The sequence below is a fragment of the Channa argus genome, chromosome 2 (genome assembly GCF_033026475.1).
Source record: "Channa argus isolate prfri chromosome 2, Channa argus male v1.0, whole genome shotgun sequence".
Lineage (NCBI taxonomy): Eukaryota > Metazoa > Chordata > Actinopteri > Anabantiformes > Channidae > Channa > Channa argus.
In genome coordinates, this window is record NC_090198.1 from 27,495,308 (window position 1) to 27,514,813 (window position 19,506).

General features: G+C 41.6%; 1 protein-coding gene across 1 annotated transcript in view; it reads right to left on the minus strand.

Moving 5' to 3' along the window:
- The window catches only part of ush2a (Usher syndrome 2A (autosomal recessive, mild)), a 190,351-nt gene that overhangs the window by 61,246 nt on the left and 109,599 nt on the right, over nucleotides 1-19,506 (minus strand). Inside the window, exons 53-61 of the mRNA XM_067488984.1 lie at nucleotides 18,770-19,104; nucleotides 17,280-17,435; nucleotides 16,487-16,650; nucleotides 15,989-16,198; nucleotides 12,043-12,245; nucleotides 11,852-11,964; nucleotides 10,994-11,207; nucleotides 9,652-9,820; nucleotides 9,325-9,546 (exon numbers count right to left, since the gene is read on the minus strand). Of these exons, the coding sequence (XP_067345085.1) occupies nucleotides 9,325-9,546; nucleotides 9,652-9,820; nucleotides 10,994-11,207; nucleotides 11,852-11,964; nucleotides 12,043-12,245; nucleotides 15,989-16,198; nucleotides 16,487-16,650; nucleotides 17,280-17,435; nucleotides 18,770-19,104 (1,786 nt within the window). The remainder of the gene's footprint in view (nucleotides 1-9,324; nucleotides 9,547-9,651; nucleotides 9,821-10,993; nucleotides 11,208-11,851; nucleotides 11,965-12,042; nucleotides 12,246-15,988; nucleotides 16,199-16,486; nucleotides 16,651-17,279; nucleotides 17,436-18,769; nucleotides 19,105-19,506) is intronic.

The following is a 19,506-nucleotide window of genomic DNA, read 5'->3' on the forward strand; positions in this document are numbered from 1 at the left end:
AGTCATTCCACTTAATGATAAGTCAATATTTAGTCCTGCCAATGAACTACTGATAAAAATGTGTGTTGTGGATTAGGGTGATCCATGCTCTCTAGGAGACCAAAACCCCTCCACAACTTTAAACAAACAAAACACTTTTAAATACCTGAATATATTACAAGAGGTTTGACAAAGAGTGTAGAGCAAGTGCACACATGCAGTTTGTGTGGATGCATACCAGCGCGCACACACACACACACACTGACGAAAAACTGACACTGACACACAAAAGTGGATGTACTTATTTACAAATTATTTTTAGTAATTAAAAATACAAAGTGTGGGATTCTGATAGAATCTCAGACCACATTAAAATGTAGAAAATCTGTATCTGATCTTTAGGTTTAAATAATAATTAGGAACCTTGAAGATTAATAGAAATAAGAAATTATCACATAACATGAAGAACACGTGTTTGAAATTTTGCACTATTTCTGGGTTTTAAATAAAATAATCCTAAGCTATTTTTTCACTCAATCAACTCGCAGTTTTCACCAACACACTTACGAAAAATAAATTGCATTGCTGATCAGACACCGGCTTCATCAAGGATTCATACATCAAGCTTTGTTCACTTAAGGGACAGAAAAACTATTTTAGAATAGATTGAAATTTGCTTATCACAGAAAGTGAAACTCCAGTCACCAAAAATAAGGTAATAACTGTCCCTGAAAGCTCACCCCAGATTTTTGGACTTGCTTCCCTTCATGAGAAGTGGTTCAATAGACTGATATCACTATAGGAATTTTACTCTTACATTTAAAGTGAAGTAACTCCCTTGGATGTATAAATGAGTTTTTTCTTCTCATTCCTGACGTGTCAAAAAGTGTTGCTTTGCCAATATACTTTTGGCTTGCATCCTGACACTTAGGGTACCCATTTGTGTCAGTGATCAAGGCTCGGAGCTGTCAGTGGAGTACAATGGAAACCACGGCGCTTTAATATTTGATGCCTGAAGCAATGAAGTATTCAAAAGTATCAAAAATGTTTGTAGGGAAGACGACGGGGCGGTGGATGATACAACAAAATAAAGGACTTTTTCCACAGGACTTTTCCACAGAAACTCTAAAATAAAGCCTGTCAGGCTCAAAAATGTCTTGGGCTCTAGCACGCACACACAAAGTCAATGCCGCAGCAAGTGTGTGTGTGTGTGTGTGTGAGCACGTGCGCACACTTTGCGCTCCTGAGAGAATATATGCCATGTCGAGAGATGAAATCACAGTGGATTGACTTTCTCACACAGCGCGCAGAGTCTCCCTGTGGACACACAACTCGTAGACGTCAGGGCAGCAGGCACACACAAAATTAAAAGACACACACTCCTGTCCCAGATGATTGGTTGTCCTCTTGTCTTTCTGACGTCTTTTTTTTTTTTTTCTCAACATTACCAGCTGGGCGTGTGTGACATTGTGCGCATTTGTGTGTATCTGTTAAGTGTCTTGAGTGTTTCTTTAAGTGTGTGTGTGTGCTGAGCTTAGGTAAATGCTTTGGTGGCAGTTATATTTTCACCACTCTACAGGGATTCACTAAAGAGTGAGACATAGCAAGCAGCTGTTCATGTGTGTGTTCAAAGTGTTTGTGAGAGAGCAACGAAGGGACAGGAGAGTGGGGGACTGGACCCACGAAAGGGACAAAGAGGTCAACAACTAAAAGATCTTGTACTTTATTTCCATCACATACTCAGAGGTGAACAAAGTGAAGACTTGCCTTAAAAAAAATAATAATAAAACGACTGCAAATTTACTTGTAGTAAAGTTGTTCACGTTGAAGTAATTTACTTCAAGTACAAATGTAAATGTACTTTTTCCAGAAACTAATGTGTTTAAGCAGTATTGTGAATTTGAAGCTATTTATACCGTAAATGTTCTCAACAAGTCTCATCCAGATTTGTTTGGCAAACTTTCAAAGGTGAAGACTATTTTTAGTCATTTATAGTAAAAAGACATAATCGTGTTTTTAATTATTTTTATTTAGACGTATCGGCATAAAAAGTAACTGGTGTCTAAAGCAATACTTTCTGAACTACAGTGGAGTAAAAATAGCAAAGTAAAATTGGGTTAGCTACAGCCTTTGCTACACCTAACTACAGAGATTCATTCCATTTGTTTAGATAGATGAAACAGCACAGCAATGTTTATAGGGATGGAAAATTTGAGGATCCAGAGCAGCTACTTCCACCTCAACCAAGTAATCCAACCCCCTCAACTATCCAGTCTTTATATTCTGCCAAAACCAATTCTGCCCCCAAACCTTGTGTTGTAGCTGACAGCACAATGACCCCTGGCCCACCTCCTTCAGGTTATCCATCACTGTCATCAGTGTGGTCTGGAAGCTGGTGAGCTATGGGTGATGGCAAGCAAGTGGAGGTTCTCTAGCACTTCTACTGTATGACTACATGAATACTTTTAAGTTCTGGATGCTTCTGCAGCAGACTTCTGTTTTTCCACAGGGTGAGAGGCTGCTCGCGCTCGTTGTGAATAACTTTGGACTTCAACTTCAATGTGAGCCAATCCAAGGCAACACACATGAAAAAGGGGCATCTCATTCTTTTCTTTTCTTTTTTGGGTGTTTGTGTCATATTCACACAATTAAATTAATTTACATTCGCTGCACTTGTCACTTGTCATGTCAATCAAGTGCAAACTTGTTTCTCAATATATTAATACATAGCTGGAATTCATCTTCACTAACAATATGACCTAAACAATGTTCCTAAATGACAACATTTATTTGAAACCATTTTAAATAAACAACAAAGGACATCGTTGTCGTATAACTTTCAAAGATCAGCTCATATTGGTCATCATTGATTCATTCTGTGAACACTGTGGAAAAACAGTTAAAAGACCTTCTCTTACATAAAGCGTTGTATTAAGATCTACTTGGAAACTCCTAAAACTGTAGTTTAATTAAAAGTATAAGGCCAGTAATGTTCTATAGGTCAGTTTACTCCCTGCTCAGGTGATGTGTGCTAAAATCCACAATGTTGAATGGTAACATCAACAAAAACAAAAATCCAAAAGAAATGTGTACACACACACACACAGCCTCGGATTTTACTCTTGCCAGTCATTAAAGTAAACCTAATAGAAGAGCCGTCATCATAAATACATTACCAAAAGAAGAGATGCCTTCCTGCGTTCAGAGTGTACTCCATCTTCTAAAGCAGCCAGACGCTGCTGTTTGGAATGCACTACTGTTGGCCATTTGCTACCCATCATTGATGAGGGGCCTTTGGCAATGATAAACACACACACACAAGCAGAGTGACATACACGCTCTGAAACCGAAATTGAGAATCTTTTGGCGAAATCAATCAAAGGTCATGGAAATAATGTGTGTCTCTGCCTGAAAAACTGTTTCAATATTTGTATATATGTGTCTATACACAAAGAAGCAAGCTTGCAATTGAAGCACTAAACCGTGCACACGTGCAGACACTCACACACACAAACACACCCACACCAGGCTCGGAAGTGAGCTAGCTTAACTACTGGGATAATTTCCCTCCAGCAAATGGTCACTGTGCCCTTGAAAAACATATTTGATTATTACTTTTTCCTCCCCCTCCTCTTTTTTTCTTTTAGCATCATCACAGCCATTTTCATCACGCGCTCTGATGATGGCACGGCAAGGCGCGTTAAGATAACACCCCGGCACCGCCAGGCTTTTAACACTTAAACGGTGAAAAGGGATATTCAGATTTGTCCTTGAACGTTTGGATGGGGCCTGCTGAGCTGGGACGGAGGGAGGGAGTAAGAGAAGGAGTTAAACCAAATGCACACGTTTTTTAACATTCGCTCACTTCAAGAAAAAGTGAGATTGGGGAGGGCATTCGTGGTTGCATCCACAGTGAAATAGGTGGGGTTAAGGGCTGATGGAAGAGTTAAAGAAGTGCACGCTATACAGGAAAAAAGCGTGATGGGAAATGATTAGTGGAGTGCGCACAGAGAGGCAAGGGGAGCAACGGGCGGCCAAAGGCTCCCCACACATCACTTTAAGCACCATCGAATCTCACCTTACTCTTAGCTAAACGTCATACGAGAAAACTCAGAGATAGAAGAAAACAGGAGCAAATGAAAAGCTTAAAAGTTAGTCTCGAACCTGCGGCTCACGGGGGGTGAAATGCAGCATGAAAACGGAGGCACTTGTCCGAAAACAAACAGCATTTAATCCACTTGAACGTGAAACGAATACTGTTTAAACAAACTGGCAGATTTGGACGGGAGGGATTTAGTGCTGAGACTTTGTGCTATTGTGTAACAAATGTGGTTGCTGAGGAAAGGATTATAGATCATCTCAAAAAAAATGCCTCAGAGACTAAAACAGGGCAGCGCAGAAGTTAAAAGTGGCCTGAGTCACATGTAGGTGGGAAGCATTTTAGGTCCAAATCTACACCCGCCATCAAGTCGAAGGCAGCACATGAGCAGCAGCTGCAGCGCTCGATTTGTTCGGTCGCAGTAACACTGCACTCAGAGGCATTTTACAGAGCTCACTACCCAACACAGAATTAATGTAGATTGGCTTATAAAATGGAAGAGAATAGACTTTAAGCCCAGAAAGAGGCTTTGTGACTCAGTAAGCGAGCCACTGCAGAGCTGCTGTAAACAGCTGCATTAACTGCACTTTTTTTTCCTTTTTCTTTTTTTTTAATGCCTGTTACACTTGAGACAGTCCATTGACCAGTATTATTGAGGAGAAACCTCTTTCTACTGTTGGAAAAAAATCGACCCGAGAGCATTCAGTTTAAAAGATTTCTGCATAGGTGCCTTTTTCCACTGTGCTGTGTGGCCACTCGGGAGTGCGTAACTCCGAATCATAAATCATACAACACGTATACTGAAAACATCACTTAAGAATAGCAGCCTGGTTAAAATATTACCAGACGATTCCAGCATCAAGCCATTGAATGGACCGTTGTCAGTCCTAATCAGCACATAGCTATGGTTTGATTGGTCACCTACTACCTACTGGCACAGGTATTAGGAGTGGTATGTATTGACAAAGTCTAGTGGCTGTAATAAATATGACAGAGATGAATTTGGTGACTTAAGGCCGAATTATACTTGATACAATGATGACGCCGACCTATTCTTGGATACATTTGCACTTTTCTTTTATACTTGCACGGCAGACATACGTGTCCACAAGAGAGCAGTATTGCATTTAATTAAACCTCAATTAGCTGAAAATGAAGGGACAATCCAGAAGCAGAAATTAAATGCACATGTTCTACAATTCACAACACTCAATGCTATGATTGATTTCAATGCTAAAAGGGACCCGATGAGCATTTTCCAGACCCCTGCAGGAATGGTTCTTTGGCAGGATGCTCTGCTGAGGTGTGGTCTACTGAAAGCGAATTTCACAGGAGTAGAAAGCACAAAATTACAATGACAAGAGAAAGTTCGGAAGTATTCGATAGTGAGCTAGTCCCTTGTCCTTTGTTGTTACGGAATAAACCTATGAATATTTTGAGAGATAACAGGAGGCCATTTCAAAGACCAAACGAGAAACTGTGAAACAATTTCAGTTTTAATAACCTAATAGTTTGTGTCCCATGTGAAGTATAGTATGCTATCAAACCCAGGCTTTTCTTATTTCCAGTTTTTTAATTTTCCTTTTTGGAAACAAAGTCATAAGTTGAAGTACACATTCCAAAATAAAGCGAAAATAAAATTAATACGCTAAAGACTGAATAAAGCAGCGGTACAACAGTAGAATACATCAAACAACATATATAAATATTCTATAAAGTGAGAACATCTCGACAGGTATGGTTATGTTTCGGTTATGTTTCCCGTTCTTTTATTCGGTTCTATTACCGTTTCGATCCCGACATTATCCAATCAGCGTACTCGATGCACATCTTCACACTGCACGTTGTTGAGATTTGGGAGATGTGCATGTTCGGGCCTCTGTGACCTAAAGTTACACCGTAATTCCCTTCGCCGCTTAGTTCCACGCCGATGTTTACACGTATCGACGGAGAACTATAAATTGTCCTTTATAGACACTCGGTTTCTTTTTGTTAAAAGAAGTTATTTCTGTGCATTATCACCTTGTGCTTGCTCGAGCAGGATTTGTTACATTTCTCCATAACCTTCTAATGTCTTGATGCATTGATACATTTAAATTGCAAAGTGCCTTCGGATGAATCCGTTGTGATTAGGAGCTACATAAATGAAATGGAATTGTAGATAAGATTCTCGGTCCCCTTCCACACAAAAAAAGAAAAAACTCTGTTTCCTCCGAAATTTAAACTAACAAAAGGAATAATTATGTTTTGTTTTTGTTGTTGTTAAGAAATAAACTAGAAGCCGATTTGCTTTTGACTTTCGTCTCAACAGAATATTTTAAACGCAACAAATGAAAAGACTTGTGGAGCAGGATCACAAATAATTGCTGTACAGTGAGTTAATTACAAATAGTTTCCTGTAATTAACATCAAACATCTTCAGTCTTGTAATCAGTCTTTTAGCCTATTTAAATTGAAGATTACAATTTCTTTTCTTTTTTTCTTTGTGCTGTTATTACTTTACTCACTTTACAGTTATTTCATAGAGTATTGCCGAAGGTTAGCAACAATTTTGTTCATGTTTGTAATTCAAAAGGTGTTTGCAGGGATGTGCTCGGAGGTGGTTGGGTGAGTTAGAAAACACAGTGTTGTCACTTTGCAACCCACCCCACAATCTTTCCCTAATACAAACCTTCTTGTCGTCTCGCTTAAATCTAACCAGAAGCATGTATTTTGTTGTGCCGAAGAACAAACAACTCTGCGGTGCAAATTTTTGCATAATAACGACCTACTGAGCTTGGAGCCATGTGGAGCAGATACCTACTGGCCCATAGCTATAGTGCTGATAACAACAGATATCGTTCCTAAAAAGCACGATGACATCCAAAGCAGGTGAGTAAGCGAAAAGACAGACGCTCGTACTTTTGCATCATTACAACAATCCAGAGTGAAAATGTAAAGTTTTTATAAAGTCATCACATAAATAACTTAGGTGCAGAGTGAGTGGATTTACTAGTATGGAGTGGTGTGTGGAATGGACAACCAGGAATCTGTTTATTTTATATAGATGCGGGACTGAATACGTGATTTTGAATAACGCTGTCCACTGGCTGAGCTTTTGCATGAATTAGTTTCTTGTGTTTCTTTAGGACAGGTGACATTTCTGACCCCGATTCTGTTTCACCTGATTTACACCGGAGGCTTTCCTGTGTCAAATGTGTGAGTGCTCATGCAACTGTGTGTTGCGTATGTTTGCATGAGTGCACATGTACATGGGATACAGTGTGTTCACACATGCATGTGTTCTTGTGAGCTGTGCGTAGTGGTGCTTATGTGTGGATGCTTGTGTGTACGTGGACATGTGCACACGTGCACGCGAGCCGGCGTGCGGATCTGTTGCCAGACGGCTGTCTCCCGGCATTGCTGTTCCCCTGCAGTGTGTGTGTATGGTTGTTGACAGTGTGGACGGTAATGTGTGATAGATCGCACTTCAGGGACCCCATAATCACATCAGCCTAACCTAGTCTATCAGCTGGGCACAATGGGATACCCTTCACTCCTCCTTTAATCTGCTCCATCTAGCTCTTCACCACCCTTCTGTTCTCGCCTGCTTTCTCTTTCACTCTTTTTTTTTTTACTCTTTATCAATTTAGTTTTATTTTGCATTCTTTTTTACAATATCACTTTTTAGTTGTTGTTTTTTTAACTTGTCCTCTTCTTACTTTTTTGCAACTGCATCTATCTTTAGCTCACTTGTACTTAAATTTTTACTCTATTTTTCTTACTTTTCACAAATCTCTCTCCCTGTACCAATACAAATACAGAACCCAGGGCATGGTGAGAGGGAGCAATGAGAGTGAGTGGTGCCAAGGTTAAGTATCCTATCCCATAATAGGTGTTGCCGTGTAGATGTTGTGTGAGTGTCTTTAAACAGATGTGTGGGGTTGAGGTTGCATAGCTGGCCCCAGGGCTCCCCGACAGCGCAGTGCACCCAGCAAATGGCCCTTAGCCTCGCTAGCACCGCTAGCCCTACAATCCATCACACCATATGTTCTCAATGGGGAAGCTAACGCTAATGACTGATGAGTGGATGGGAAGGGGGCACATAACGGGGATAAGGGGGGGGGAGAGTTGGTTGGGGAGGAAGAAAATGTGGCCACAGTAGAAAGGGGGAGGAATGAGCCAGAGGAAAAAGTAGAGATGGCAAAACAAGTTAATGTTTTGCCACAAAGTAACAAAGAAGGTGAAAAAAAGAAAAAGAGGAAATGACAAGTAAAAAAAAAAGAGGAGGTGGGGAATATATGCACTCCTTGAGAGTGTTCCTCCTAATGAAGGATGACCATAGTTTGCTCAGCTGGAAGAGAAACGAGGATCTAGTGGTGGAGAAGGGAAAGAAATAGATGAGATGAACGACAGTGTGATGTCGTGCACTGAAACACTAAGAAAATGAACAAGCTGGCTCTGAGGATGGCGCCGAGTCTTACTGACAATGTCGTTACAAAATAAGAAACAAAAGGACAAATCCATGGAAAACATCTAAAACATAAGCAATGTTCTGCTGCTGACTGGCTTTTTGAGTTTTTTCAGCATACATGTATTTACTTTGGACGGGGATTGTGTGTGTGTGTGTGTGTGTTTGATGCCAGGCTGATAGAGTACCATAGGCTTGTACGTTTGGGGCCATTGTTTATGTGTGATGAATAGAGTCCACGTGTCTGCCTCTGGCACTCGGCTCCAAGCAAACCCTGCCGAGGGCACCCTGTTGACTGTGCGTGTGCGTTTGTGTGTGCGCGTGGGTGCGTGTGGTATGTCTATATGTGTGAGAGTTTTTTGTGTTTAGGAGCGAGGACGAGTGTGTATTTGTCCTGCTGTGTGCTTGGCAGTGCCCTCAACGGTGCCATCCCAAGTGTGTTTCATCATCATCTGCCATGACAAAGATGTCTAATGACACACACATACACACACACACCCACATGCACAGTCCCATCTGTGCTGTGGTGTCTGGGTGCTTCGGGACACTGCGGGAGAGGAAGAAAGGGAAACGACCCCACGTTCCTGCACCGTGTGTCTACCTCTCAACCCTATTCGCTTCGCTCCCTTCTCCTGTCATTTTCTCTCTTCTCCCTCACTCTCCTTCCCCTTCTAAACATTAAAATGTCACCAGGGACTGAGAAACCTTTCCAGGTCAGGGTGATCAATTTTATAAAAACAGAGAATCGTTTTATTGTTATTCCAAAAATATTCGAAACAGCAGATCCTTCACTCACCTGGGTTATACGCATGCACTTCCCCCTTCTCGGCATCACCACAGCACACCCGCGTATCATCTACAATCCGGCCTCCACAACACTGGGCCCCATAGCCATCATGGAGGCTGCCACCGCAGCAGAGCTGGCCAAATTTCCTGGAGTAAGGAACCCCCCCACAGCAGCTGTCCCCCAGCCCCACTGAGACCCGGCCCTGCAAGTGGTCAGGACAGCAGTATTCATCTACAGAGAAGCCAAGGACATATGAAGGAAACATTTTAAAAACACAGGAAAGGAACAGACTCCAATCAAGCGTAGTGAAAACACATAATTGGATTCGAAACTCACTGGGTTTTACGTGAACATAGTGTCCTCCGCAGCACTGGTGGTCCAACAGAGGCGGGAGCAATTTGCCATTGCAGCAAACCGGGCTGGAGGAATTAGTCCAGCTCAGGTAACTGCCCTCACAGCAATGATGATGTGGTTTCTTAGTGTACAATGATCCACTGCAGCAAACCTGAGAAGTATGCATGAGATAGTGACTGTCTGTGGAAGGCCTCGGACTCATTAAAGGAAATGATCCTGTGTACAGTGGGGCCACATTCTCTGAATCTATTTCACATAAAAGTCTTTGGTGGTTCTATCATGTAAAATCTGCAGGTTTCCACACACAGATGTGGGAATTAGAAACTAGCTACTCTTGTGTATTGTTAACCCCCTTTCGGTTATACTGGTTTCTGTCCTGAATGTAGAAAACACATCTTATTATGTAGTGTATGTCAACATTAAAGCTACAGTATTATATTATTTATAGACAGTACTATAAATATTTTTCAGTTAAGTTTATCAATTCATATTTCTTACAAGTTGATAGCGACTAATACCTGAAGGGCTGTGCATAGTGTGAAGGAGTGTAGCTTCCGGTAGAAAAGCATAGGGGTGCAGAGAGTGGGGGCTTGGCAGAGCGATGCGTTTTCACTTCACGTCTAATGCTGGCAGTAACTTAAATTGATAGTTGTAGTTGTGACGTTCAAAATTCTGCATGATTTACGACAGATGCAAGGCGCCGATGGTGAACAGATTCGTTGGGGTTTTCACTGGATTTTAGTAAGCATCAAACTCTAACCATATATTGTATCCAATCGTATTCACGCTTCACTCAGGACTCAGTAGTGTTGTAAACTTGTACATATATTGTCATATTTATTGTGAAATAGGGGGATTTTTTTTCTAGTTATATTAGGGTTTGTGCATGTCCATATCCAACATTTCAATATTTGCGTGTATGTGTCTTTGTGTACGAGATGAAATAATTTTTGCTTGTGCCACTTGGTGTTCTGGGGCGGGAGAATGTCGTTTCACTTTGTCAACTTGGATGGATTCAATAACACAAAGATGGAAGTGAAAACAGCAGAACCCTGATGTTGTTGTGTAGCGAAGGTTTTAATGATAACTCATGAGGAGTCCTAGTGAGAAGCGTCCTGTATTCACGTGAAGACTACAGAAAAATGTCATTTATTCCATGAGTGCTGAACAAAACCCTCATCACATGTTGGATTTGAATGTTCCACATATTGTTCATCTTGTTGAAAAAAATCTGTATAAAGATTATATTGTAGCACTTATTCTGTGAGAAGGAAAAATAATCCCATCAAATGCAATAAATTGAAAACGATCAGAGCAAAATCACCTGTTTGTGAGGATTGAAGCACAGTGTCTCACACACACCATGACTTGCAGGACATTGCAGGTAGGAACATCTGAACCTTAAACCATCCGCGCTTCCTGACTCTTCGACCTCAGCTGACCCAACACCACACGGCCGCAGGGTCCGTCTTAGGAGCTCAAAACCCAGCATGATGCCATTGGGTCTGCCAGGATGGGACCAGTCCAACCTCACCACTCTGAGAGAGAGAGAGTGTATATTGTACTTCACACTTTCAAACTGTGGCACACACAAACTCTGCCACAGCCAAACACACGTCTCCATCCATGCATGGTTAATGACTGAGAACGTTGAGTTACAGTGGCAGGGTGTGTGTATCTTTATGCACTTCGCACTATTGATTTCCCTATTTTTTATCTCTGACATCTTTGGCAGGGAAAGACCTGTGTAGTAGCACACACAGAGCTACATCTTTCACAGTTTCTTGGACAGGAAATAAGCTACAAATCATCGCTTTCTTTGCAACTCTAAGCTTTCCAACACTGCAATTTAGCTCGATCGTGGGCAGGAGATCATTTCAAATGCCGTTAAGTTTAAGTGACTGCAAATAAAACTATTACACCTCTAAAAGATGTTAAAAAGCAATTTCTAAAATTCGATTATGTTTTATTTAACATTTTTGTTAACAAGAAATTCGCTACTAGATTTCATTCAATCTTGAAAGACATTTTAAAGAACAACGTGTAACTAAACTATGTTACATTTGAGGAAAGTGACATTTTTATGTGGTCTTATTGTATGTGTTGCCTTCACAGGACAAAAAATAAATAAATTGTCCCAAAGTTTGTGGTTAGTGGCAGCTTATTAAAATACAGGTTTTACCTGGGACTGAGCACTTGTGCGTGTGGCGTGGCGAGGTCAGCAGGCAGGTCCTCCACCGTAGTTGTCTGAGTGGCATTACTCCTGACACACGCATACACAGTACACACCTCCACCTGAAATCACGGCAGACAAAACTGTTATGGCTGAATGTTTGCGTGTGGGTGTGTGTGTCTGCTGTTGCCTGCGTGTACCTGTATTCTGTAGACGGTAAAAGGCAGCAGTTCTCCCAGCAGGTAGGACCCTGAGCTGTTGTCCACACTGCCGTGAAGACGCTCGTTCACATAGATGTAGTAGCCAGTAACTGCTCCGTTGGGCCGCAGAGGAGGAAACCAGAGCACGCGCACGGCGCTGCTGTTCACAGGAACCACCTCTGGGGCCGACATCCCGTCGGGCTCTGAGGACGGCACACAGTACAGAAACCAAAACTGGGACATTTTTAAGGAACAAATAAACTTATAGTAGCTTGAAGATGGGGAACGTGGCCATCGTCAAACAAGCAGGATGATGTTGTGCTGCGTTGGACATTTATCTCTCACGTTTTAATGCGTTACATTAATGAGTCATTGTAATATGAAATTCAGTAAGTCCATTAAAGATACTAACTACAGTTAAGCTCGATCACTTTCACATTTGGCGTTTAATGCTGACCCCTGTGTACCATATTAGACCCACCAGGTGGTGAAATGAAATGTAGAGCAGTGGGGCGGCTTTGGGCAGGTGCACTGACAGCTAATAAAAGTGGTTAACTGGTGCATTTTCACTAAGAGATTCATGCTGAGCCAGCAGATCGCTTGCTTTGTTTGTTTTTTTGTCTACTTCACAGGTAATAGCGAATGTTTCCATAATGGGCAACTTAACCAATGTTCAACTGTCTTTCTCTGGCTTTAGATTACGTTGGAAATGTACAATAATGCTTGTAAACGTCCCCCTGACTTCCCTATAATATAATATTGCTCTGCTTCTATCTGAAAAACTTTTTTTTTTCAGTTAGCAGCAGAATGACATCCTGGAAAAGCAGGACAACAAACAGGATGGGCGACAAGGTGAAATGATGGTTCCTCCGAGTGATGTCATCTGGAGGCCTATTTCAGGTTGAAGTAGAGAGATATAGTGAAGTCGGACGGAAGTTTAATGATATTGATTTACATGTACTACCCAAAAGAAGGCGTCCTTAGTACACTTTCAGTACATCTACAGAAGACATGGATACTAATGCAAAATGTTTATGATGATAAATATAATATAGTAATCTATAGGAAATGATTTACAAATACAGAGACAAACTGGAGGAGAAAGCACACACAGTGAAGGACACTGGCAAATGTGTCACACAGAGGACGAGTAAGAGATAACTTGTGAATGACTAAAAAACACAATGAGACAAAGACAAATCAAAAGTCACAGAGAGGGAGAAAAGAACAGAGCACTGTTAATTTAACATTTTCTTTAAAGATAATGAGGGAGATCGAGTGATGAGTGCAAAAGTAAAAAAAAAAAAGGGGGCTAATCATACTTAGCAGACTCCATCTATTTTTCTAAGTGAAAAGGCAGTCAGCTAAGAGAAGTTAGCCCAATTCATTTACTACCAATGTACTTACCTAAACCTAACCTAAGGCTCTACATTTCATTTATTGGAGGATGCCATTATTAACGCAATACTGCACACTGAGCCTCTTTCGCTGATCCACACAGACACATTTTTCTTGCCAATTAGTCCTGATGTTAGCATTGCCCTGTAGATTGCAGGCCGTGTTAGGATGGTTGGTAGGGTTGAGCTGCATTAGTTGAAATATATTTGGCCTTGGTGTGTGTGTGTGTGTGTGTGTGTGTGTGTGTGTCTGTGCGAGTGCACTCTTATGGCGGTAAAATAATGAAATTACCTCCACAGCCCTCTCAGTTAAACGAGCCATGCTTTGCCTTTAGCACCTAATGATTTTCTAATGTTTTTAATGCACTTTTTATTATACTGCACAGATTAGAAAGAACGAGAGAGGCCTCTGACATATGATTATAGTAAGTCAGGTAAGGAACCGCGATAAGAAAAACTAGACAGAGAGGGATTGAGAGGGACATAGAGACAGTAAGAAAACAACAGACAGAGAAAACGATTACACAGAGTGATTTAAAAGATAATACCAAATTTCAGAGAGACCGAGATGAGAGTTGAGGAGAAAATGGAAAGAAAAGTCCCGATGACAGATAGCCTATGGAATTCATAGCTAAAGATAATAAAAGCTGACCCTAATTGGAAAGGGAAATGCCAATAGACCCACGAACTGATATATTTTGCTCATGTTCAATTTAAAACCTTTACATCCCAATACAAAGTATAAAGTTGTTCATTTTACAAATACTAACAGATTATGTAAAGACGGGAAACACTGTGAGATTAGACGAAGCTCCACTAAGGAGGTGAAAGGTCATGATTTCATAGGTTAGTGGAAGTTTTAAGTTCCAACATGAAGGACATATGTTATTTTACTGACTTTATTATTTAAGGTGGCAATGAAAAAAAGTCCAGCTTGTTGGAAAGAGACAAATTGGAGTTGTTGTAAAATACAACAGAGTTGATGTGGTCGGCTCAAAACACAGGCTGCTCTATACAAGTCTCCATAGTCACAGACGAGTGAACCCACGCTGACCCCTGTGTCAGTGCATTAAAACCACCAACACGTATGGCTGTGTACGGTGCATTTTACAACACCTTAAACCTGCCTCGCACACTCACTTTGTATTGATTTCATAGCTCACTAGATGACGTGTTTAACATCTTGTGTGAAGCAAAGAGACACACATTAATGCACGGTAACACAGCAACCTCTCATGGTTGCAGTGAATGTACATATTGTACGTGACACATTCACATTTACTCTTCAGAAGTAATCAAACACTTGTGCTGTACACTGAGGACATTTGAGTGAAAAGAATTAATGCTTTAATTTTCTAGTATTTACATCTAACCATGTTAAATGATGTAGAACAAACAACTTTCCTGATTTGCTGATTGACTTGGACTGCGTAAAACTTTCCACTGTTTCCATTGGATAAAGTGGCTCGTTGAGTTGGCAGTGTGTCAGTCCCCGAGTCCAATCCACCTGCTGACGGTGGCTTTTTTTTTTTTTGTAGGGTTTGTATTTTGTCTCTGTCCCACTGGGATTTTCTCCTGGTACTTGGGTTTCCCCACAGTCCAACAACACGCAGTTAGGTTAAATCATGACCCTAAACTGCCCCATAGGTGTCTGTGTCAGCCCTGGGACAGACTGGTGACCCGTGGTGCACCCCACCATTGGCCCAGAGACAGCTGGGACAAGCACCAGCCGTCCTGTAAACCCTAACAGGATAAGTGATTAAAACAGATGGAAAGATTCATTTGCACTTTTGTTTGCAAGTAATTTTAGGTTAATGCACACAGCTGACAAACAAATTAACCCCCCACACCTAAAAGCAGACACACACACACTTTGACTTTTTTTTGGTCCCATTACTGTTCCAGGTCTTTTGTGGCTCACTTCAAACCAGATTATTCTCCACTTCTCACTGCTGATAAGAGACTTGCATCATGGACATGAAGTCTTCAAATGGCTGATTGCTTTTGTTGGTCACTGACTGTTTCCGGGTTTTTCTTCACAGCTCTCACAATGCTTCTGCCAGCTGTTGTTGTTTTCCTCGGCCAATCTGTTCGTCAGTACACCGCTGGTTACTTTGTTTTTCAGGCCATTTCAAATGGGTGTATTGGCTGTGCCCAATGTTTTTACAGTGTCTCAACATCTCTTAAATTCATGATGGCTTGCTTTTCCTCCTTTTCTCTTTCATGTCAAGTTGTCCTTGTTTTTAACAGCATATACAGTATTTACAGGTAAAACCCTGAGCTAAAAACTAAGGGAATCATTTAGAGCTATTCGTTTTTTGTACACTCAGTCTCACAGGACACACCATAGTCACACTTTCCATAATTTGTCGTTCACTTTAAATTTGGATCATCGGATACAAACGGGGCTATGTTCTGTATTATTTATTATATTTCTAAGTTCTGAACTCTTCAAATATTCAGCTTTTGATTGTAAATGAAAAACAAACAAATGGCGCGTGAATTTAAACCACTTTTCAAAATTACCTAGAACTACTGTATGAACATACCTCCATCCTTGGTGGTGACATTAACTGCCGCCTCAGTTGTATTATGTGCTCCATTGGAAACCTTTAGCGAGACCAGGTAAGTGGTACTGGGCCACAGGTGACTCATCACTATGGAGAGCACCTCAGCAGGTAAATTCAGGATTTGACTTGACAGAGGAGATTCTACTTTGAGAAAGAAAGATTCCACTTCTCCCTGTAAATCATGCAAAGCTGAAAAAGACATAAAGAGGCATCACTTTGCGTGTCTAGTTCAGTAGTTGTCATGTAGTCCTGGTTCTTGAAAGCCTCTGTCCTGCTCATTAGCTGGACTGAACACACCTCCTTGCAGACCCTGGTAGTGCACGGAGGGGCTCTCAAGGACCAGGGCCTGTTCTAGTTTTACTTATTGGTAATTGTCAAGTCACCGATCTTCATAGAACATCATGCCATTTAAAAAGTGTGTGCAACGATACACTTTAATTGACAACTATCTGTGTTTAAAACTGAGGCTAATCTTACAGGGTTGTGTCCAGTTGATATGCACAGCAGTGTGATTGACAGCATGAGCAGAGAGGGACGGTGGGTGGCGGGGAATCCCAGCCATGGTCCCTGCAGTAACGATCTCTCCCGAGGAGTACCCCACATCATTAGAGACCACTAACTGGTACTCGTAACGGGTGAATCTGTCAAGAGAGCATATTGGAGCTTTTGATAAACAGGCAACAATACGTTTTTATTTTTCTCGTAAATTCAAAGTAACAAATAACATGGCTCGGAAAAAACGGAAAGATTCTGAATAAATCGAAGTACAAACCAATCCTCCATGGTTAAAGCAAAGAAAACAGACACGGTAAGGATGCACTGTAAGTGGGAGGAGGTCTGGACCATCATAATTTTGGTTATGTCTGTCTCTCTGTTACCATTTGTTGACTCTAGTTGTTCTGTAAATTCCGCTAATGCTCTGCCGTTTATTAAAGACTCTAAGAAACTTCTTTGTTAAATGGCAATAAAAAGTGCTGACATGTTCAAAAGTTTGTCAGTTGACGACTTGAATGAAGCACAAACCTGAAAAGAGTGCACCCAGAGCTGTTTAGCAAGCATAGAGGGGGGGAAAAAATCAGCTTCCACCAAGTGCCAAACGGAGATTAGGGGACGCTGTGTGAAAAACAATTTAATTCTTTGGGATATTTGCTTAATGTATCTTTGAGCGGTATTAAAAGATCGGCATCAGCGGCAGCTCGCCGATCGGCTCTGCACACACGGTTTGCAGCGGCACCGGCGTTTGCTCTAGAGCTCATTTCAGTAATCTCACCTGCTTAGGCCTTTATCTTGGTAGAACAATTTGGTGCCGGAGTAAACATGGAGCCAGCGATGGAGATCTTCAGAGTGGGGAGGGGAGGAGGCCGTTACCGTGGGGACCGTGGCGATGGCCAGGGGCTGGTGGGTTTTACGTCGGAGCAACTTGTATCTGAAGGGGACATTTGAATAAAAAGACAACACACACAGATGTTTGGATGTTTAGGAATGCATTAACGCATCGTACACACAAATGCACCAGTGTGAGTACACAAGCACACGCTGCACCCCACGTGACAATTCCTGCACACACATCCATGCACACAAACTTAGACGCAATTTTCAACTCTTCTCCTTATCATTCATTTCCTCCTCTTCCGCCGTTTTTCATCATATCTATTCTTTTTGCGTTGACTGTATCTCACCCCTCCCTCCCCACGCCCCTCCCTCTGTTGTTTTTTTTCTGCAGGGTTTGTGTTTTTTCTCTCCCCACAGTGATGCTAATTTCTGCTGTAATCAGAAGAGAAGGGCTTAATGCCGCCTTTTAACCAACCCACTTAGACAAACACAGAGCTGAGCAGAGCAGAACAGAGAGATGGGCTCATGCATTTTAATCGCCTGCCAGGAAAACTAAGCTTTATTTTAGGCCTAATCGCCGACAGAGTAGAACAGGACAGAACAAAACGGACCAGAATGTGCATCAGGACTGAGAAAACACTGATTAAAAATGCACAATACTTAGCTCATTACCAGGGCACTCATGTTAGCAGCTTGTTAACGTATTTCTCGCTGCTTGTTTGCAGAAGTCGAACATGTCTTTTAATAACAACAGGCAGTAGATTTCGGTCTTGGCTGACTGCTTTCTAAATCTGAGCTATAGCTATTTAACAAAAGCACAGGGTCGATTCGGATTCCATAAATTTACTGATTACAGAGATTGGTTTGTTGGCTCTTCATAATTAGTTTTGAATTGTGGATGTGTATCTGCTGGTACGGAGCCATCACAAACTTCCCACCAGTCTTAAATCCTTTCAGAAAGCAATATACAAGCGATTCGAGTCTGCGAGTTTTAAAAGCTGTACAACTAGCACACATGAGGGGCAACTTTGGGTTCAGTGTCTCCACCAAGGACACGTCAACATGTGGCTCGAAGGAACTGGGAGTCAAACCGCTGACTACTGTGGTTTGGGGATGGCTGCTCCACTAAATGACCTTCAAACTACGGTGTGTTGACTGAATCTTGTGCAAGTAAAATGAAAGAAATGTCCTACTTTTTTTGACAGATTGCTTGTTGAGATTGTTTAACTGGCCCATATCCGAAATTCACATTTTATTGAAAATACAATTTTACATAGTGTAAATTTGAAATGTAAGTATTTTCACTTATCAGACATAAGTATCATCTAGCATTTGTCCTCTGCCTTTTTGTATTTGACACTTTATTTAACTCACGCACATACATTACAAATTCAGACAGCAGAGGAGCCTTCGTAAGATGACGTTTACCTGACGTTGGGTCCATTGGGTCTGGTTGGTGGTTGCCAGGAAATGGCCAGGAACGACTCGCTGACGGCCACTGCTGACAGTGGTCCAAGACCTTGAGGGCTTGTGGGCAATGTGGAAGCTGGAGTGGGCAAGCTTTCCGTACATCCTCCAACGTATCCACCACCGTTGGAGCACGCCAACACACTGATACTGTAGTTTGTGTAGGGAACGAGGTCTGTTATTGTGACATTGAGCGCAGATGAATCGCCAGCGTTGTAGAAGATGTGGGGTTCTGGTAGGCAAATCTCATAGCCGTGAATTTCTCCATTGGGGATAAGAGGAGGAGACCATGTGACCTAAAGCGAATGGGAGTGAGATTTGAGTTCTTCGCTCATTCATTAAAAATTATACAGATAAATCAAAGTGGTAAAGACGTATCTATATTCAAACCTTTGCAAGTGTTCTGTTAAGTGTCCGGAAAACACATCTCATTGGTTAGCTGAGCGTATATGTGCAAATATTCTTGGCGTCACATGTATCAACACCGGGAAGTCACAGCATAGTGCATAAGTTGTGCTGTGTGTAAATGCAAACACATACTGAATGTGTGGTGAGGTTTGAGTGCTGGCAGGTAGGTTGTATGTGCATACAGGTACGCTGTCACCTGGGAATGTGCAGCGTTACAGTGGTCACTTGTCTGGTGTGGGGAAACATAAGCTGACTTTGACTTGAGCGGAAGATTCCTTTCATCACATTTA